This window comes from Grammomys surdaster, unplaced genomic scaffold (genome assembly GCF_004785775.1).
Source record: "Grammomys surdaster isolate TR1022 unplaced genomic scaffold, NIH_TR_1.0 125372, whole genome shotgun sequence".
Taxonomy (NCBI): Eukaryota; Metazoa; Chordata; class Mammalia; order Rodentia; family Muridae; genus Grammomys; species Grammomys surdaster.
The window spans coordinates 304,695-327,951 of record NW_021620244.1 but is presented as its reverse complement, the minus strand read 5'-3'; the positions used below and the strand labels follow the sequence as shown (position 1 = coordinate 327,951).

General features: G+C 37.1%; 1 protein-coding gene across 1 annotated transcript in view; it reads left to right on the top strand.

Annotated features, from left to right (window-relative positions):
- LOC114637713 (calpastatin-like) overlaps nt 1-23,257 on the top strand; it is a 108,763-nt gene that overhangs the window by 21,710 nt on the left and 63,796 nt on the right. The window contains exon 3 of the mRNA XM_028785985.1: nt 14,508-14,585. Coding sequence (XP_028641818.1) covers nt 14,508-14,585 — 78 coding nt within the window. The remainder of the gene's footprint in view (nt 1-14,507; nt 14,586-23,257) is intronic.

Genomic DNA, 23,257 nt, shown 5'->3' with positions numbered 1-23,257 from the left:
GAGAGAGAGAGAGAGAGAGAGAGAGAGAGAGAGAGAGAGAGAGAGTCTGTGTGTAGGTCACAGATATGACAATGTGTGTATGGAGGTTAGAGGACAATTTTTTCAGGAATCAGTGCCACTCTATGGATTCCAATCAGTGCCACTCTATGGATTCCAGAGGTCAAGCTCAGGTCACCATACATTACAGCAAGAACCTTGACCCAATAAACTACCTTATTGACCCTAATTTTCAATTTTTCTTACCATAGAAATTTGTGTTGAAAATTTTTGTTTCTATAAAATGCAAATTTTTAAAAATAAAAAGGAAAAGTAAGATTTCATTCTGTTTCTTTAAAAATAATTAATATATTCCCGTATAAAAACACATTTTTTTCTATGAAAGTATCTGCTAGTGCCACTGAGAATCAGGGTAGGTTATTGCTTGTTGGTTGGTTGCTGTTGGTTATGGTTTGTTAAGTAATTGTGGACAAAGGAGAAAGAACAAGAAGAAAAAATTAGATATCCTGATGGCAAAGATCAAACTTACCCAAAGAAACTCTCTGTCCCTAATCAGCAGAAAATAGTCTAAGGGTATCTTTTTTTCTCTCTTATCTTGTGTTTTGTGGTTGAAAGGGTGGAAAAGGAGTGGAGATGTGTTACAAGAGATATTTAAATCGGCAGCGTTCAATCTGGTTTTTCTTAATCAGCTGCCATGTTCCCGACTAGCCTAGGCCTGCAGCTAGGAGCTGTGGTGGCACACCACTGCTGCTCAGCTTGGGTCATCTGCTCAGGCGGTCAGAGATAATGGCCCTGCCACCCACGAGACCCCAGTGTGGGAGATGGCTCTGCCAATCTTTCATGCTGTCTTCGCAAGGCTGGGCAGTGCCCAGATCATCCCGCCATCCACGCGGACCCAGTAAGAAAATGAGACTCTAATGTATAAATATTAATCAAAGGCTTTATATGTTTGGTAATGCTCAATAACAAGATGCTCACACAATCAGAGGTGTAACCCAATACCCAACCTAGATATACCAAATACCTTTGACTGCTAGAGACATGTGCACATCCACTTCCATGTTTCCCTCTCTCTCCTGTCTCCCCTAGCTCCTCCTCTTCCTTTTCCTCTTCCTCTCCTTACTCCTCCTCTTCCTTACTCCTCCCACCTTAGCTTCTCCCAACTTGCAGGAAAAATATCCTGCGACAGAGATGGATAGACATAAGAACCCACAAAGTAGCAAATGCTAGGTACAATTTATCATGTTGCATTTCACATGCAAAGCTTGAAGGTAAAACTGGGCAAAAACCTGTGAGAATTCCTGTAAATCATTTTTTAAGAATTCATCAAGTTTTTCTCAAATGTAGGAACATTCTAAGACCAACAGACACTTGGGCTAAGACCAAAATGGATCCAAGAAAAAGAAAATAAACATTTAACACCAGCATCTTTAAATACAGTGGAACAAAGAAGTCTCCCCAAAACTGTAATCAAATCTATTTGAAGTATTTGACTGACACATCTGGCCACAGTGGAGGAGTATGAGATTTTTAGAAATTTACTTTAGTGATATCCTGGAAAGTAAAATTTAAAGACAACATGAAAGGATATGATCTTTCAGAGACAACTTTAAAATCTTGAAATTTAATGATGGATGTGTTCTGTAACTAAAGAGCTGTGTAGGTAGCATTAAAGGGGAATGGTTGTTTATATGTTTATCTTGCACAAATAGCCTGGATAGCCTTTTCTTCCTCATCATTTACTTCTCCTTCTAACATTTGTAAATGCATTATTGAATGATTAACATTTCTGATACTATTCTTTTTAACAAACTCAGTCTTTTTTTTTAAATCAGATTTTAATATATACTGCTACAAAATTTTGTGTATATTTTTAAAATTAATGTCATATTTTGATAGTTGTTAAATACATGGATTTTTATTAACTCTTTAAAGTCCTGCATCTAAATATAATTATTGGGAAACAAATTTAAAGGAACCAGTACCATCTCTACAATCTAAAACCCAGAAAGACGGCCACCTTTATATCTTTGTGCATTTACCTATGTCTTTTTCATAACACTATATATCCATTTTAATGGAGGACTGATTTCAAGGCCAGCTATGCCCCATGGATGCTCACATTCTTTTATAATGTAACTTAGGATGGCCACTTAATCTAAGTCCTATCACCTCGAGGATACTAAGAATGCCCAGTACAAAGTTAATGTCATTGAGATAGTTGTATTATTTATAGAAAAATAACAAACAGAACATTCTTGTATTTTATACATCTGTAATTTCCCCCAAATATCCTTGATCCATGATTGGTTAAATAGATAGTTGTCCCCTAGGTAGGCACAACTGTATGTTTAATGAAATAGCATTTTCTAAGCAAAGACAAAAAAGGAGCATCATTAAAAGGGCATGGGCTAGAAATGAATAATAATTTACTATGAGGAAGATCAATCTTTTTCAATAAAAATTAAAAAAAGAATCATCAACAAGATGTTGTAGCACAGTCCTATGAGATTAGCACTGAAGAGGAAGAGGTTGGAAGGTTGACATTGATTTGTATAGCTAAGTTCCTGGCCAGTAGGGGCTACAAGGGAAAATTTTTGTCTCAAATATATTTGGACAGTATTTCTGCATTATTATCAAATCCTGAAGTGGATTCCTAAACACTGTTTTATGGTTATAATTCATCTTAAGATTCCATGCTGGAGCATAGATGTTCAGAATTGAGAATTCATCTTGATAGATTTTTCCTTTGTCATGTATAAAGTGTCCTTCCTTTTCTTTTTTGATAACTTTTGGTTGAAAGTCAATTTTATTTGATATTAGAATGGTGACTCCAGTTTGTTTCTTGGGACAATTTGCTTAGAAAGTTTTTTTCCAGCCTTTTACTCTGAGGTAGTGTCTGTCTTTGTCACTGAGGTGCATTTCCTGTATGCAGCAAAATGCTGGGTTCTGTTTACCTATCCAGTCTGTTAATCTATGTTCTTTAATTGGGGAATTGAGTACATTGATGTTAAAAGATATTAAGGAAAAGTGATTGTTCCTTCATGTTCTTTTTGTTGTTAGAGGTGGAATTGTGTTTGTGTGGGTATCTTCTTTTGGGTTTGTTGAAATACTCAATTCTGAACACCTATGCTCCAAATGCAAGGGCACCCACATTCATAAAAGAAACTTTACTAAAGCTCAAAGCACACATTGCACCTCACACCTCCTCAGTACTGGGAAACTTCAACACCCCAGTCTCATCAATGGACAGAAGATCATGGAAACAGAACACAACAGAGATGCAGTGAAATTAACCAAAATTTTGAACCAAATGGATTTAACAGATATCTATAGAACATTTCAATCTAATATATATATATATATTATATATAATATAGTATATGTATTATATTATGTTATAAATATATAAATACAAATATATGTATTTATATATGTCCTCCTCCAAAGTTGCCCATATAATCGGTCAAAACAGGCCTCAACAGAAACAAGAAGATTGAAATAATCCCATGCATCCTATCAGATCACCATGGACTAAGGCTGGTCTTCAATAATGATAAAATCAATGAAAAGCCCATATACATGTGGAAACTTAATAATGCTCTAGTCAATGATAACTCGGTCAGGGAAGAAATAAAGAAAGAAATTAAAGACTTTTTAAAATTTCATGAAAATGAAGACATACCAAAACTTGTGGGACACAATGGAAGCAGTACTAAGAGGAAAACTCATAGCTCTAAGTGCCTTCAAAAAGAATTTGAAGAGAGCCCACACTAGCAGCTTGACAAAAAGAAGCAAATACAGCTAAGAGGAGTAGATGGTAGGAAATAATCAAACTCAGGACTGAAATCAACCAAGTAGAAACAAAAAGGACTATACAAAATACCAACAAAACCAGGAGCTGGTTCTTTGAGAAAATCCATAAGATAGATAAATCCTTAACCAGACTAACCAGAGAGTACAGAGACAGTATCCAAATTAATAAAATCAGAATTGAAAAATGAGACATAACAACAGAAATCGAGGAAATTCAAATATCATCAGATCCTACTACAAAACCTATATTCAACAAAACTAGAAAATCTGGATTAAATGCAAAATTTTCTAGACAGATACTAGGCACCCAAGTTAAATCAGGGTCAGATCTACCATCTAAACAGTCTCATAACCCCTATAGAAATAGCAGCAGTCAGTAAAAGTCTCCCAACGAAAAAAAGCCCAGGACCAGATTGGTTTAGTGCAGAATTCTGTCAGACCTTCAAAGAAGACCTAATACCAATACTCTTCAAACTATTCCACAAAATAGAAACAGAAGAAACACTATCCAATTCGTTCTATGAAGGCACAATTATGCTCATACCTAAACAACACAAAGACTCAACAGAGAAAGAGAATTTCAGACCAATTTCACTTATGAATATCGATGCAAAATACCCAATAAAACTCTTGCAAACCAAATTCAAGAACACATCAAAACAATCATCCATCATGATCAAATAGACCTCATCCCAGGGATGCAGGGATGGTTCAATATACGTAAATCCATCAACGTAATCCATTACATAAAACATTCAAAGAAAAAAATTACTGATCATTTCATGCTGAGAAAGCATTTGACAAAATTCAGCACCCCTTCATGGTAAAAGTCTTAGAACGATCACGAACTCAAGGCTCATACTTAAACAAAGTAAAAGCAAACCAGCAGCCAACATTAAAGTAGATGGAGAGAAACTTGAAGAAATCCCAGTAAAATCAGAGACTAGACAAGGCTGGCCACTCTCTCCCTACCTATTCAATGTAGAGTTTGAAGTCCTAGCCAGAGCAATTACACAACAAAGGGAGGTCAAAGGGATACAAATTGGAAAGGAAGAAGTCAAGATATCACTACTTGCAGATGATATGATAGTATATATAAGTGACTACAAAAATTCCACCAGAGAACCCTAAACCTGATAAACAACTTCCTCAAAGTGGGCGGATATAAAATTAACTTAATCAAATCAGAAGCCCTCCTCTACTCAGAGAATAAACAGACTGAGAAAGAAATTAGGGAAATGACACCCTTCACAATAGTCACTGAGAATATAAAATATCTTGGTGTGACTCTAACCAAACAAGTGAAAGATCTTTATGACAAGAACTTCAAGTCTCTGAAGAAAGAAATTGAAGAAGATCTCAGAAGCTGGAAAGATCTCCCATGCTCATGGATTGGCAGGGCAGGATAAATATAGTAAAAATTGGCCATCTTGCCCATTGCAATCTACAGATTTAATGCAGTTCCCATAAAAATTCCAACTCAGTTCTTCACAGAGATAGAAAGAGCAATTCTCCAATTCATCTGGAATAACAAAAACCCCAGGATCATAAAAACTATTCTCAACAATAAAAAACTTCTGCTGGAATCACTGTCCTGACCAGAAGCTGTATTACAGAGCAATAGTGATTAAAAACTTTATGGTATTGATACAGAGACAGGCAGAGAGATCAATTAAATAGAATTGAAGACCCAGAAGTGAACCCACACACCTATGGTCACTTGATATCTGACAAAGGTGCTAAAACCATCCAGTGGGAAAAGAACAGCATTTTCAACAAATGGCACTGGTTCAACTAGAGGTCAACATGTAAATCAATCCATTCTTATCGCCTTGTATGAAACTTAAGTCCATGTGGATCAAGTACCTCCACATAAAACCAGAAACACTGAAACTTATAGATGAGAAATTGGAGAAGAACCTCAAACACATGGGCATAGGTGAAAATTTCCTGAATAGAGCACCAGTGGCTTATGCTCTAAGATTAAAGAATTGACATATGGGACCTCATAAAGTTGCAAAGCTTCTGTAAGGCAAAGTTCACTGTCAATAGGACAAAAAGGCAAAGAACAGATTGGGGAAAAGATCTTTACCAATCCTACATCTGATAGACAGCTATTATTCAATATATTCAAAGAAATCAAGAAGTTAGACTCCAGAGAATCAAATAACACTATTAAAAATGGGGTACAGAGCTAAACAAAGAATTCTCAACTGAGGAAACTTGAATGACTGAGAAGGATATAAAGATATGTTCATTATTCTTAGTCATCAGGGAAATGCAAATCAAAACAACCCTGAGATTCCTCTTCACACCAGTCAGAATGGCTAAGATCAAAAACTCAGGCAACAGCAGAAGCTGTGGAGGATGTGAAGAAAGAGGAACACTCCTCCATTGTTGGTGGGATTGCAAGCTGGTACAACCACTGTGAAAATCAGTCTGGTGGTTCCTCAGAAAATTTGGCATAGTATTACCTGAGAACCCATCTATACCACTCCTGGACGTATACCCAAAAAAATGGTCCAATATATAACAAGGACACATGCTCCAGTATGTTTATAGCACCCTTATTTATAAAAGGCAGAAGCTGGAAAGAACCAAAATGTCCTTCAACAAAGGAATGGATACAGAAAATGAGGTACATTTGCACAATGGAATACTTCTCAGCTATTACAAATAATGACTTCATGAAATTCCTTACAAACTGATGGAACTAGAAAATATCATCCTGAGTGAGGTAACCCAATCACAAAAGAACACACATGGTATGCACTGTCTGATAAGTAGATATTATCTCCAAAGCTAGGAACACCCAATATCCAATTCACAGACTACATAAAGCTCAAGAAAAAGGAAGACCAAAATATGGATGCTTAAGTCCTTCTTAGAATGGGGAACAAAATACTCATGGGAGGAAATATGTAGACAAAGTGTTGAGCAGAGACTGCAGGAAAGGCCATCCAGAGACTGTCCTCTACCCCCATTACTGGGGACCCATTCCATATACAGTCACCAAACAAAACACTATTGTGGATGCCAAGAATTGCTTGCTGACAGAGCCTGATATAGATGTCTCCTGAGAGGGTCCGCCACAGCCTGACATATACAGAGGAGGGTGCTGGAAGCCAGCAATTAGAATTGTTGTCTTGGAGCATGGGGTCTCCAATGGAGGAATTGGAGAAAGGAATGAAAGAGCTGAAGAGGTTTGCAACCCCATAGGAAGAAAAACAATATCAACCTTTATAAGACTGACTAATAGACAAGTTTGTTTGAGTTCTTGATTAATGGTTGATGTAGGAGGACCCATCCCACTGTGGGTGGTACCAACCCTGAACAGCTGGGGCTGAGTTGTAAAAGAAAGCAAGCTGGTATGCAGCATTTTTCCATGGTCTATTTCAGTTCCTTTCTCCAGGTTCCTATCATGAATTCCTGCTCTGACTTCCCTCAATGAAGGAGTATGAACTGAAAGTAAATGAAAATAAACCCTTTTTTCCCCAAGTTACTTTTGGTCATGGTATTTTACAATAGCTGTAGAAAGCCTAACTAAGACATTCCCTAATGTTGATGGGGAAATCCCTACAAGACCCCACCCCTAGATGATGAACTGTGGACAACTAATACCCACTAAAAGAGAAAGTGAGAATCAGTCACTCTTCTCCAGGGATGAACTAGTCAGTTATCAATGGATTAATAGTTAATAGATTACCCAGTCCTAAGTTATCAGAGCTGAACAATCCACACTAAATTGACTTAAAAGGTTATATATTTGTATGTGTGTACGTATGTATATGTATGTATGTATATGTATTTGTATGTATATATACATGTAAATGTATAATGTATATAAACATGTATATGTATTAATCAGAGTTATCTAGTGTAAGAGAACTTATAGAATGAATATATAAAGGGGATTTATTAGAATGACTTTCAAGCTGCAGTCCAACTAATCAAACAATGACTGTCTGTGAACAAAAAGTCCAAGAATCCAGAAGTTGTTCTATGCACAAGCTGGATGTCTCAGCTGGTCTACAGTAGATGCTAAAATCCCAAAGAAGTAGGTTGCAATGCTAGTGAAGGAATGGACTTGCTAGCTGGTTAAAGGAAAGGAGGCAAAGAATAAAAGTTTCCATCTTCCATGTCCTTATATAGGCTTTTTGCAGAGGGTGTGGCCCAGATTAAAGATATATCTTTCTGTTTCAAGATCCAGATTAGAAGATCTATCTATTTCAAATTAAGCAAAGTTTCCTCATAGGTGTGCCCTGCATTTTGGGACTGTTTAAATTCTAAATGTAGTCAAGTTGTCAACCAAGAATAGCCATCATTGTATATCCATATATATGTGTTTGTGTGTGTGTGTGTATACATATATATATATGTATATACATACATATGTAAATGTATATATCCACACATACATATTTAAAGAAGAGGTCATTAATTTAAGATGGGAGACATAAGAGGAGAAGGAAAGGGGAAAGGGGAAATTATGTGAATACAGTATTTATGTATAGCATTCACAAATTTTTTTTAAATTAAATAAAAAGATAATTCTACATCAAAATACAAAGACCATACTCCATAGACTTTCATATTATGGTTGTCACTGTCATTTAATTTGTGTCTGTGCTTCCTTCTTCTTTTTCTTTCTTATACTTTTAATACTCAAAATCATAAAGCATCATGCACCTCTATGGTGCAGCCAGAGCTCTTTGTCCTTGCAGATGGGATGTGGAGGGAAGCTGAGTCACAGTACAGGGACAGCCAGGAGAGGGCAGCATCTCCAGACTCCTGGCAGCTCAAAGCCAGACAGTTACACTGGAGCTCTTTGCAGATTTCCACCTGGAGATGATAAGTAGGAAGAGGAGGAGGACAAGAAGGAGGAAGAGGAGGAGGAGGAGGAGGGGGAGGAGGAGGAGGAGGAGGGGGAGGAGGAGGAGGAGGAGGAGGAGGAGGAGGAGGAGGAGGAGGGGGAGGGGGGAAAGGAGAAAATAGAAACATTGCTAGAACTATTACAGCACTATAATTACTGTTGCTGAAGAACTTACCTCCCTTTTAAAAAGACATCTTTTTCCTGGATAATGTTTTCAGATAATATGCTCTCCTGTAGTAATACAATAACCAAAGCCTACATGTTTTAGCAAGAGCTTATAAATCATGGTCCACCAACTCTAACATGGTGTTAATTAAAATGTACAAGTTAAAAGTAAATAGGAAAATAATATAGGAAAATATGAGCAACACTGTTTCATATTGATTTTAAGGTGTATATTAATTCCTAGAGCAATGAAACAAAGACATGATTTCAGAACAATAAAATTCAACAATAATCTGATATTTTCCATTGTTGAAATAATTGGAAAGCCATTTCTACTGCCTTCACACCACAAAATACCTTTATCTGCCCCCTCCCAGGTTATTTTCATTAAAACTAATATTATTTGCTCTTATGTTTACCAAGATAGGAATCTGAGTTACTTTGGCAGTTTCAATTACTTACTTGTATGTTAGGAAGATAAGCATTTGATTTACCTTGGAGAATATTCAGATAGTGTGTTACAGTTTGTTCAGATAGTTCAACAAACAGATCCAGCACCATTTTGAGCAGTTATTCGAGCATGCTAGCTTCCTTCGAAAGTTTCAAGAGTTAATAAGATATAAAAGTTTGTGTACTCAAAACTGTCAGGTTATCCAGTCAGTCATTTGTTGGTCATTACAAGCTAGAGTCAGCATCTCCCCACTCTGGGGAAGACTCTGAGACAGGTTACTGTGGCTTAAGTGGGCAGGTGGACCAGTGACCTCACATACTCATAGTTGCTATGTGAAGATGGAAAAGAGAATTGTTTGGTTGGAAGGTGGGATCTCCCTAACTTCCTTTCATGAGGCAGATGGCATCATTACTCGGTATTTGGGGGAAACATAAACTTAAAACCTGCTTGTTCTTTTATTGTATACTCTTCAAGGATTCACTGCAATAGTGATTAACTTAAAGTCACCAATAATGCATTAATGTCTCATTAAGCGTAAAATAAAATAAAAAATTAAAATAATGAAAGAACTTCTACTTAGAGTCATTTAACCAAAAGCAGTCTGTTTGCATTTTCTTCTCCATGGTCTCTATGCCTTCTATGTTCTCTCTGTTGTTTGAGTCTGCATCTGTACCTGCCTAAAGGTGTTCTCCCTGTGTGTCTCCGTCCCTAACAAAGGGCTTTGGGTCAGGGGCATGAAAGAATACATAATTTATTAAACAGCACAGAAAGTATTCCATGACAGGAAAGGATGGAATACTTCAGAGAAATGTCTAACAGAGTTTCACAAGGGATTGAGTCAATCGGCTCCAACTGATTCCAACTGTTCCAGACAAAATACAGTACTATAAACATCATTGTTCACCAGCCATTGTCCACAGATGTTCAACTTTTTGGTGGTTTTTACATGGCTGCTTTCAGCCTCTATATTTGCTGCTTTCAGCAATTAGTTAACATACATGCATTACTCTGGGTCAGGGGCATGGAAGAGTACATAATTTAAGATTACAGCTATGCTGTAGCTTAGCTTGTAAAAGTTGATTATCTGGAAATCCAAGGCAAGTAAGGTTACTACATTGTCCCTTAAAGACAGAGTTTACAGTAGAATAGCAGTCTTTAGTGATAAGTGACCTCAAGGTGATCTCTGGTTACCATGTCCAGCAAAAGTTCCAATCTATTAGAATGTATGAAATATTTTCATTATACTTCATTGTCACAATATTTAATCCCTCGTGGGATTTATTAAAATTCTGAGGCTGTTAGGGTTATCATTATCATAAAATTGGGAAATATCTTGACAATATTTTCTTTAAACTTCTTGTTTCTAGAAGAAACAAGAAGTTTCTTCCCACCTTTTCTTGGAAATTTGCAGTTACATGTAAACTAGCAGCTTGACTTTGCCCTACTAATGCCCATGGGTGCTTCTTCCCTTTCCCTCATTAATGCCCATGGGTGTTCTTACCCTTTTGCTCCATGGGCTCTTTTGAGATATTTTCTGCTGCCATATTTCCAAGTATTTTCTAATCAGTTCTTAATTCTACTTGCTTTAGTTTTCATTACAGACCCATGCAGTTTGCTTGTAGATACTTGGCTCATATATTTATTATATCTTCCATGTCTCTCCTTAATACATTTAAAACATTTTTATTTGAGAATAATTATGGATTCAAAGGAGTTTGGAAATATGGCATGGAGTGCTTCAGCAGCATAGATATTGATTCCTGTTATATGCACATAGTACAGTATCAAAACTAGGAAACTGATATTTATGCATCATGTAAACATTGTTCTGACCATGTTATTATATGTGTAGATCTGTGTAGCTAGCACTACAATCAAAATCCTGGTGTAGGACATGCCAGGTCCCTACCCAGCCTTTTGGGAAATAGGCTGAAGTGAGACACAGCATCAAAGGTCAAAGACAGATGATCTTTGGCTTTATAATCTTATTATTTTTATGCTGATAAGCACTGGTTTCTTCTCTCTCTGGTTCAATGACTTCTTGCTGACCAGGTGAGAGGCTTTGAACTCATAAACTCTTTCATGAATTAGAGTGAAAATAATGGAAAAGAAAAAAGCCTTTTCTACAAGTAACACATACACACACACTAGTTTGGCCTGACCATTTGTCTCATCAACTCTACAGTGTTCATGCATACTTATAGTCATGCAAATTACTGTACATCATGTGTATGTGTGTACACACACACACACACACACACACACACACACACACACACACGCATGCACCAGACATTACATATATTCATTTTGTGGGTGGCACTGAGCCTCCTTGGCCTTATACCTTCTTAGACAAAAGTTCTTTAGAAAATTACCCCATAGGTAAAATGTTACACAAGAAGTGGAGTTAGAGAAGAATGTTTATAGTTAGGTCCAAAGCAGTACTTCATTGTATAAGCTCATGTTAAGTTCAAAGCAACAGTTTCACATGACCTTGCTTTATCATTGCAAATATCTGTGGCTTCATTCTTGACCTGACCTAGAATGAATGTTTTTCCTTGATCACAAATTTGTCCCAAGCCTATTTCTCTTTTTAGTGTAATAGTGAAAGCTCATTGTATTTCGTATTTTTCAGCCTTTACTTGGTATTCTATGAGGAATGGGCAGATTCTATTCTTGATTCTAACTTTATTACATCTTTCTGGCAAAACAACTAAAACAATCTCCTAAAATATCATTCATAAAATTATTTGAGTCAAGTCAGGAATTTTATAAAGTCATTAGTTCATCTAAACAGCATTAATCTATGAAGGTTCATCTTTATGTTGATCTACAGGAAATTTGCTCAATAGGGTGGGCTGGTACCCAAGAATCATTAGGCTATGTAATCATTATGCTATATAATTATTAGTGACAGGAAGGTCATATCAGCAGTAAGAAGGAGTCCTTGAATGAAATCTCTGAAGGCACTGAAATTCAGTTTACCCCTTATAGCTATGAAAAATGGTGGATCATCTCCAGACAATTCACCTGCATGCCATTCCTAGATGGCTTCTGATTGGGACACAAGACATATAGTCTTGAAACACTGTATGGAGAATGATGTTATGTTTTATTTTGTTTTTGCATGTCTTGTCTTAGCTTTTTATTATCTTCCAGATATACATAGTGTCTTGTTCATATATCTTTGTTTCTACCATACTCATCTCAGAGTTTTCTTCCCTTTGTTGATTAGAGTGAGTGTGTGTTGGGAGAGATTATATATATATTTATTCTACAAATAATACCAGGGGTCTTCACAGCTTCTTCTCATTCCTCCATGGTTCTTAGATGACATTTTCTAAAGATAACTCCAACATAGTTACCTTCCTGAAGTACTTTGAGAGTGGTCAACTAGTGGACACCTAGATGTCATCTTTTGAGGATACAGATATAAACATTGAATTTTCTGCTTGCTATGACAATGTTTATCCAAAGGCAAAGAATATTTCAGTTCAAACTTTTATAGCAGGCATTTTCAAGAAGTTAAATAGTTAAATCTAGATTCTTCTAAGTGCTAAAAATTAAGCAAAACCAAATTATCTTGTTATACAATAAAATGTTTACTGCTCATATATGTAAAATGTGATATGTTACATCTTCTAATCAGTGTCTTGGCAGCTCATGCATATTCATTTTTTTTTTCAGTTTTTGTGGAGTTAGAGCATAAGTCATTTGTTCCTGTACTCTGACTCAGCTTCCCCCCCTTCACTTCCCATCTGCAAGGAGGAAGGGCTCTGGCTGTCCCATAGGGGTTCATGATGTTATATGACTTTGAGTGATAGAGTATAAGGAAGAAAAAGAAGAAGGAGGAGGTACAGAAACAAATGGTGACAACCATAATATGAGAGTCTATGAGAGTCTATGGAGTATGGTCTTTGTATTTTGATATAGAATTATTTACATTATGAAGTGTAGAATATACATGTTGCTTCTTTGGAACACAGATGTTCAAAGGATACCAGATATGAAGGCCATTCTAAGACAGCAACTGTGCATTTTATTTTTCCTTCTTACCTCCTTTATTTTCTTTTTCACAAATAAAATAGTCTTATAAGAAACAGGAAAAAGTAAAAGAAATATTCTTCTCAGATCTTTTAAACTGACAATATAGCTCAGTTAGTAGGTCCTTTTGTTTAACATCTTGCACAAGGATGTTGTGTGGGCCTTGGAAAATATCCCTATCTAAAGGTCAGTAATAATGAATACATATATAGATACTTTTTTTATAATCTGGATTTCTAAGTATGAAATACAAACAATGTGTTTTAATTTTAGGATCTAGTTTTAACAATATGTTTTTAAAATCCTGTTAAATGTCATAATGTAACTCTGTCTCATGGAGTATAGAGGAGATAGTCTGAAGCTGATATCCTGCACTTAGTAGCTATGACCACAGATAAGTTATTTACCATGTACCTCAGCCTCTTCAGCTCTAAAATGGAGATAACTGTAGTAACAGATTTGTCAGCTGATATCAAGATTTAAAGCTTTTGCATTTGGCCCTTAAAATACTACACATACTCAGAATATTGTTTTTATAGATTTTATTATTGGAAGAGTGCAATTTATTTTCTTCCTGTAGAATAATTGCCTGGCACATCATAAGTACTCAATATTCTCAAGTACTGCATATACTGTTTTCAATTTTTTGATGTTATAGTAGTTCAGATTTGAATAAAAAGGTACTTGCTTTTATTTCACTAAGACAACACTTTCTCAGTATAATTATGTCTTTGACATCTATTGCTAAATCACCTCTATAGAGATTGTGTGACTCATTACACATGCTCTGTTGAACCATAAGCAAGAAGGAAGCCATAGCACAGTGAGTGACATTTTTGGAAGGGCTTTATGCTTCAAAATGATGACTGCTCAGATGAGGACTTTTGTGAAACTTGCTTTTCACTATTTATATATTATTTATATACTACTCTTCAGGCAACATTATGAAAATTACAAATGTTTATTTACTTTGTGTAAATGTGTATGTTTAGTGTATTAACCTAACTGTTGCTTGATAAATTGTGTGTGGTAATATGATAATCCATGTGTGTTTAGTGTATTAACCTTATTGTTGTTTGATAAAGTGTTTGTAGTAGTATAATAATTTGCACAATGTTGCGGTGTGCTCTCCCACTGAAATTAGTATTTTTTGTTTCTTAGAAAAAAGCAGCAAGTCTGGGGAGCAGTCGGCCTTCCAGACCACATGTTGTTGGAGCAGCCACAGCCACAGCCACCAAGGTCAGTCAGTCCTGAATCCAAAAAAGCATCTGATTCTCATTGCTCTACTAGGAAGACATCTTGAGTCGAGCACAGAGGGAAAGCAGCAAGCACACATACACCACAGGACCCAGCCTTCAGGGGCATACTTTTTCTAAAACTCTCTAAAGTGCACCACCAAGTGATTCAAGTCCTGGAACTCAGAGGAGGCATTTATCATTCAAACAGCTTGTTTATTTGTTTTGATAACTGATTGAAAGGACATAACTCACAGAAAGTTATTTGATACCATACTATTTCTGTGTTGGAAGAGAGGGTGCGCTTCCTTTTCAGAAAAAAAAATTATTTTTGTGTGTGTTTTAGCTTCTGTGTGAGCTCTTGTACACCATGTACATACAGGTACACTCAGAAGCAAGGAGTGTTAAAACTCCTGGAACTGCAGTTACAAGCAGTTGTTAGCTGACATGAGTGGGAACTTGAACCCAGGTTCAAGAGCAGTACTGGTTCTTACCCACTGAGCTATCAGTGATTTCAAATCTAGTACAACCATTTTAGATATAATTATTGCTGCTATATAATGTGTTTTATAGCTATCATTATAATAAATATTTGTAGATAGTTTTGGGCTTTTGCATATACTGCAAGTGAATGATTGTTCTCTGGATTCTTTAGAAAATGATTAAGATCTCTCTCATGATCATTCATCACACCAGGTTCTTGTTATGTGTTGTATATAATTATCTTCTAAGACCCCTTCATAACCTTAATTTATTTATTCCTTTATTACTTAGGAAACAATAGCTCAGAGAGGTTAGATAACTTTAATGAGCTTCCCAAAGCAATAAGATGGAAGTAGAATTGACCCAGGTTTCCTGAATAGTTTGTGACAATGACAGGTTCTATAAACTCTGAGTCTTTTCTTGTAATATTAACACATCTGAGCTTTGCAACTTATAAAGGAATTACTAAAACATCACCATTCAAGTCAAGAAATGATCACTGTAGCCAGTAGTTTTGAATGCATACAGTTTTTCTATTGATTCTATTGCAGTTCTGTGGCCTGAAGTGTGATCAGTTATCTGCAAGATTATATGAAGCCTTATACTATCTCGTAGTTCCCCCAAGGATTTTATTTAACCATCTTTTCTTTAAAACTGATGATTATCACATGAAGTCTGTTGATATTTTAATTTATTCCATTTGATTGAATGATTGATATTTTAGCTTCTCCAAAATCCCTAAAGTACTTAGTTGTCAGTAAGAAGATGTTGCACCTGTAATATTAATCTAGGGCTAGTATTACTCAAATTTACCACTTTGAATGTATCTATAGACCTTTTCTAATCTCTCTTATGTCAGCTAGTAAAAATGGCAAAGAACATTGAAAGACTAATACAAGGCACTTTGACATTAGAGAGATGCACTGTTTTAGCCTTTATTACTAATGTTGGGGACCCTACAACACTGATACTGAAGAAGTACTGCTTCTTTAGTCTAACATTCCAAAATTTGGATTTCTTTTTTTTGCCATGGATTTCCTTAGTATAACTGTGCTCAGCAGAATGTGAATATAATATCTGCTGCAAAGCTGAAAATGAAATAAAGTGTATAAAGTACCTTGAGCTGGATGGTTGCCAACCACTAGAACCTGCTCACCCGGGTTACTTTTGTCAGTCTTTGTTATTTGTTGTTTAGGTACTGGAGAAGATTTTCCAAGTATGTCTTAACCTTTACATAATTGAGGCCTGCATTTAACTTACATTTAAATTATGATTTTAAAATATGATCTACTTCATTAATAAGCCCATGCACACTGTGATGTTTAATGAAGACATTTGTAGGTTCCAGAATTACTATTAACTGAGAATATTGGATATTCAGTGTACTAGTGTGTGGCAAACAATACCTAGTATTTTTCTAGAACAGATATGTGATCTGAACAGCCTTTTCCTTTTTTTTTCCCCCGGCACAAAGGGAGCTGCTAGCTCATCTTTCTGAGGTGAGGTGGTCACTAAAGCTGTTGTCTTTAGAAACAGAGGGACATAGCAGACGTGGATAGTGGAAGAATTTGCCCCTATCTGTTTTTGTTGTAGCGTTTAAAGGCAAACTTGGAACTTTTTCCTTGGTTTTGTAAAATGCCCTTTCGTCCTCTAATCTTACGTCTCACCTCACTTCCACTTGATGCTTTTCTGAGCCACTTTCTCTTACTATTCTCCAGACTACTAAATCTTACAAGGTTTACTTTTTCTTTCTTACCTCTCTGACATCCTAATTCTTAGGAGGTTTTAACATTTTAAGGAGAAAACTACAAGTTGTATTAGTTAACTTTCTGTTGCTGTGATCACATATGATGACTAAGTTAACTTAAAAAGGGAGGGATGTATTTGGACTTACACTCACAGAAGAGTTCATTATGATGGAGATACGTGGTAGCAACTGGCAAGGATGGCAGAGGAGCAGGAGGCTGTCTTCAACATCAAGCAGTAGGCAGAAATAGTGAACAGAACATGGTTTGAGGCTTTAAATTTTCAAAGCCTACCGTCATGGACATACTTCCTTCAACAAGGGTTGATCTCCAAAATTTCTCTAATTCAAACTGCCACATAGACAATTGCTTATTTCCTTTCCTTGTTGAAAGGGCTATAGCATCAGTAATAGTATCTCTGGCCTCATTGAGAAAAGATAGAGGTTTGGGAGTGTAATAAATGTGCCTTTTCCTACACAATTGCCATAATTCAAATAAGAAAGCAAGTATCCTGAAACAGAGAAGTCATGATCAAATGGCAGACACAGCAGACGATGTAGTTTAATCTGAGTTTGCTTGTTTCTGGATACATCCAACCTGGCAGGTAAAACAACTAATAATTGCATAATTATTGATAAAACTATAAAGTCTGTATTCAGAAACAAATATGTTTAGATTATATGCCTACTATGTGTTTATATAATGTTTTTGCTGGTGCCAAAACTGAATTTGTCCTAACAAAGTGAGTGATTATGTTCATAAGCAATATTCTATCTGCTATGTAGTTATAGTCTTGAGATCCAAAACTCTTATATAATTTAGATATATATCTAATTCAAAATAGTTACTATAAATTGTTGCGTACTTAAAATTCAGTTTTTAATAAATTTTAATGAGCACAAATAAAAGTGCAGACATTTTATAAACTCTGATTAAAGTTAGTATGAGTGGTTGTGATGCATAATTTGTCATCAGTTTTATTGCTGCAAGAATTTTGACAACTCCTATTTTGACTATTAAGATAGTTTACATGAAATGTCTCTATAGAAGGTTTTGCTACTAGGATACAGTAGTAAAAGTTATTTCTGATTCGAATCCACCGTGGTTAGTTTAGGATACAAATGAATTTTTTTCAGGGAGAATGTGATGGTTTGTATATGCTTGGCCTATGTAGTGGCACTATTAGGAGTGGTCATGTTGGAGAAGGTGTGTCACTGTGGGCATGGGCTTTAATTCTTTGTCCCAGCTGCCTGGAAGCCAGTCTTCTCCTGGGGGCCTTCAGATAAAGATGTAGAACTCTCAGCTCCTCCTGCACCATGCCTACCTGGACACTGCCATGCTCCTGCCTTGATGATAATGGGCTGAACCTCTGAACCTGTAAGCTAGCCCAATTAAATGTTGTCCTTATAAGAGTGCCTTGGTCATGGTGTCAGTTCATAGCAGTAAAATCCTGACTAAGACATACAGTAAATATCTCATAGATAACTCACAAGAATTCAGCAGAAGGAGACTAAATCTTTCTTTCATGGAATATTCCTTAGCAGTATATGGAACATCTCCAGCTAAATCCTTTTACAACCATAGCTCAGCATTAGTTCCCTTAGGAACTGATACTAGAAAGTGCTTCCATCAAATCTCTTTTGTAGCATTTCTGTCCTTATGGATAGAGGCCTTAGAGGCCTCATATCCAAGCTCATCTTAACAATGACAACAACATTTATTTTATTTACGTGAATGCGTGTGCCTGGATGTAGGTATATACCATGTGAGCGGGAGCCCTCAAAAGATAAGTGTTGTACCTGCTGTTATAAGCAATGGCAAATTGCCTGGTGTGGGTTACTAGGAACTGAACTCAGCATTCTTAACCTCAGCTTTCTCTCTGAATTCTCCAAGTAAGCATGTTTGACTGGCCAGTGTAACTAACATGACTCATTCTTTCTTCAAGAGACTGTGGAATGTATGGGAGCCATTCCTAGTCAAACCACCACACCAGGCACCTTGAATCATGTTTGGTTTACAAAATGATTGTAGTAAATAGGAAACATTTTTATTTTAATACATGTATTTACAGGTACTATACGTGGCACTCATCATATCAATACTTTTGCTTAAGACAAGGCTAAATTATGAGTTTAAAGGGAAATCCATTTTAAAATTAATAATCATGATATACTTGTAGCAAATTTTAAAATAATATGCAAATAATATACAAATAACTAACATTTGGTGATATGTTCCAGTTGGTAATTCTTATGTTTTTATGTATATACTAAATCTGTGGAAGTTATCGAGATGAAGTTTTTGATTCAGGAAGTCTGAGGTAAGGCTCATTTCCTGCCTTTCAAACAAGCTCTTGGCTGTTGCTGTTGCTGTGGTTAAGTGTTTAACTTCCTTTGCTTTAGGTTACTTGTGTATCAATGGGAAATTTGGCCAAAATGAAGATTCTCAGGCTTGAGGCTACAGAATTGGTTCCCTGGGGTGGAGCAAGGCCTAGTACTTAAGTATTAAATAGGTACCCCCAGGTAGTGAAAACACCATATGATCTGAAAAACCCACTCAGTTGGAGGATAACACTCAGAGAAGATGACAGCCACAGTAGTGCCTGGCAAGGGAGTCAGTAAGTAACATCCTTGCCTAGTTGTGAGAATGGGAGCCCCTTTCTCCCTGGTCTGTAAGCTAAGAACTGCTGTAAAGTTTATTCCTATCTCTGTGGTTGCTATTCTGACTCATCTGGTGTGCAGAAGCCTTCCCCAACCCCTTCACTAAAGAACTCATAGCTCCCCAATGCAGGAGAAAGACTATGCTTACTAGGCTTATTGCTTATCTCTTAACTAAATCACTTCGTGCTATTTTTGTTGGGAGAAAAATAATTGTCAGTGAAAACTAGGAGATCTGAAGTATCTACCTTCTCCCAAAGAAAAGATAGTTATAGCAGTTAAGAAGAAATGAAATTTAAGTTATATTTTCATTAAGAAGAGTTCTAAGAAGATTTTTTTTATGGAGAATGATAAAGTATCAGAGTTGGATGTTGTCTTACATCACAAGCTCTATTTGACATAAGTAAAAGGAAAATGACAATAATCCACTGTGAGAGACACCTTGAGTGGGAAGTCAGACAGCGCCACTGTGCTTACTGTGGGATGGAGGGAACACAACAGTTAAGGGGAGAGATCCCCTCTTTTAAGGATCCCCAATTATCACCTCTGTATTGGCTGAAAGAATCCTGAGTCGTTGGTCAGCTGTGATTACCTGGGTCTGAGGATGCATTTGTCAAACACTGGTCACCAGCACTTCCTTAACTCTAACCCTAAGCCGAGGGGCCAAGGTGGTTATCCTAGTTGGTTTGTGCCTTTAGGAAAACGTGAATTTCCATATGTCTTTTAAAATATGGTAACTAGCTGTATCAGTCACTCTATAACTTGGCTTTCTTCTCAAAAAGTATTGCCATTTCCTTAATTACTTAATTAATTAATTATCAGCCTAGAATAGCAGTATAGATTTCTGAGTTTACGTATTTGATGGTTTCAAATCTATTCTTTGAAGGCTTCAGTAATGAAAATGATTTAGTACAATTCATATTGTGTTAACCTGTTCTTCTGAAAAACATCCAACACTCAGTTTTAGAGATGTTTAGAATCTGAGATTACCACTGCCATCTTTCATTAACTTCATGGCTTCAAAGGGTTATTTAGGGCGTGTACTGGAGAAGGGAGATAATCATTGCTCTTATTTTGTTAGTCAAGAAGTGACATCCTGGAGCAGTAGACCTACCATCCTTTGCTGTGTACAGTACATAGTGTGTGTCCTGTATTACAGGATGAACACGAAGTTACAGTCTGCAGATCCAAGCACCACTAAGAAGCACCACTAGGGAGCACCAAGTGTTCACATCCCAGGCGCAGGTTTCAGGTTTCAGGTTTCAGGGCAGGCGTCCTGCGGAGGAGGGCGGAAGCCCTGGCAGACCTTGCCCCGCCTTGTGCGCCTTGTGCGCTTTGTGCGTCACTCTGCGGGTTCAGTTTAGGCTGGAAACTGAAACAGCGGAGGTTGAGTTGGACCCGGAAATGCAGTTGTTCCCTAAACCAAGCTGAGGTCTCGGGCCAGTCGTCACAGTTCTGAGTGAGTACTCACTTGGGTCGCTTTGCTCCTAACCCGCGCCTGCCTGTCACGGGCCCGGAACATGCCTGGTTACAACCCTATAGGCTATTCCCAGCCGAGCACACATTCTCTTACTGTTGCTATGACTCAAGTTAGCGTTTCTTTCCCAATGGGCTCTAAATTTGAAGGAGATTACTCCCCACCCTCCCTGTCCATAACACTCTTAATGATCTTTTAGCTGGAATTTCTCTCCTGACTGGACATGAAGGATTACAAAACATGGGTTTGTGTCCCCTGGACCTCATGTTGAAAGAACAGCAGCAGCTGTTTAATGATTTGGCATGACACTTTCTAATCTTTAGCATTAGATGTCCCTTACGCCTCCAGCCCCACTGCACTGAAGGCCTGTGGCTCCCCCACCCCCACCAAGTCCCCAGTCCATGACTTGTGTTTCAGAGAATGAGCTCACTGTGTGTGACCTTTCTGTATACCTGACACATACTGGGTGTGGTGGGGCAAGTGTCGTAACATGTTTTAGCTCTGTTTCCCTGAATACAACCCGAGACTATGGTGAGATAACATCATTGATAGAAACTTTACCTCTTTCAAGAACACAGTGTCTTATCAGAGATTTCAGGATGCCTTCTGTAGTGTTAGGGCCTGTATTCTCCAGTTGTTTATACTCTCTGAGCAGGAAGTTCATTATTCCCACTGTGCTCCCTGAGAAAATGAAGCAGAAAGTTTATGCACCCTCCTCACTCAGTGTGATTTGGGAGCCAAGGAGTCTTAAAGACAGACTAACCAACCTGTTCATCAGTGAGAGGGATGCTTACTCAGCAACTCTGGAAACTTCCTGCCTGTCAAGATGTTTTTCTAGAGGAAATATCTGCCTTGCTGAGTAGCTCCATAAGAAGCAGCATATACTGCTCAAAGGTGGAAAATGTATTCCCTGACCAATAGTTAATGTTTTGCTTGTGGGAATGAATTTGAGTTTTGTGCAACGATTTTTCAGTATCTGAAATGAGTATTAAGTTTCAGTGGGATGTGGTAAATGGTTCCACTTCGGTTCTAAGAGGCATAAAGTGCTGAAATGAAGTGGCAAAGGCTAGCAGATTATCTTCAAACTAGAAAACACAAATTAAAGACTGATGAAAAAGGAAAGGAGATGGCCATTAGGATGAGAGTCTAAAGAAGGATTCTCTCTCTCTCTCTCTCTCTCTCTCTCTCTCTCTCTCTCTCTGTCTCTCTCTCTCTCTCTCTCTCTCTCTCTCTCTCTCTCTCTCTCTCTCTCTCTGTGTGTGTGTGTGTGTGTGTGTGTGTGTGCTCATGGAAGCCATAGGAATTGAATCACAGATGGATTTACAAATGGTTGTATGCTGTCATATCTGGGAACACACCTGATCTCAGGTCCTTTTCAAGAGAGTGGTACCCTGCTCTTAACCAGTGAGATATATTTCCAGCCCTTGCAATACTTTTAAAAACATAAAAAATAAAAAATATAGCTTTGAGCCTGGCCATGATGATGCATGCCTTTAATTCAAGCACTTGGGAGATAGAGCAGATCTCTTGTGAGTTCAAACTGATCTGGTCTACATAATGTGTTCAAGGACATCTGTACAGTAAGACCTAGTTTAACAACAACAACAACAACAAAAATGCAGTATGGGTGACTCCAGTGCCTTTGGCTTCTATCCAGCAAGCACATATAAGGCAGATAGAGGAGGACTGCTGTAGATTCAAGGCTATCCTGGTTTATATGCAAATTCCAAGCCAGCCAAAGCTGATAGTGAGACTCTGTCTTTAAGAAATATAATATTTAGGTTTATTTGGGGCAAGAGATGTTCATATATTAGAAAAGAATTCATATCTGCTTTTATTGAGTTCACAGAATTAATTGTATATAGTTTGCCTCTGTTTTGTAGGTTCCATGGCCACTGCATATTTGTTATGAGTCATATATGAGGGTAATGGTAAAGGGACCATTGGTACAAGACGAGACTTTCTTATAGATATCAAGAGAGTGATGAATGTAGTTATCTCTAACAAAGGTCTTCTTAGACACAGTGATCTGTGCTTTAGTGAACAGGTTCTTAAACAGAGAATGTGGGTCACTAGGTTGAGTCCCAATTAACCATGGCACTTACATGTCATGAAATTTTTGGAATGGATTGAAGCAGTGTTTCATGAAGTGTCGACTAGAGAGTATCTGCATTAAATTCCCATGGGGTAAATTTTGTTAAAATTTGTCTTGAGAAATTTTTCAAGCCCTCTTTCTGGCCACCCAGTTATGGTTACTGAAAAATCTAAATCTGTAGATAAATTCTTATACTTACTAATAGTTTGATGACCACTG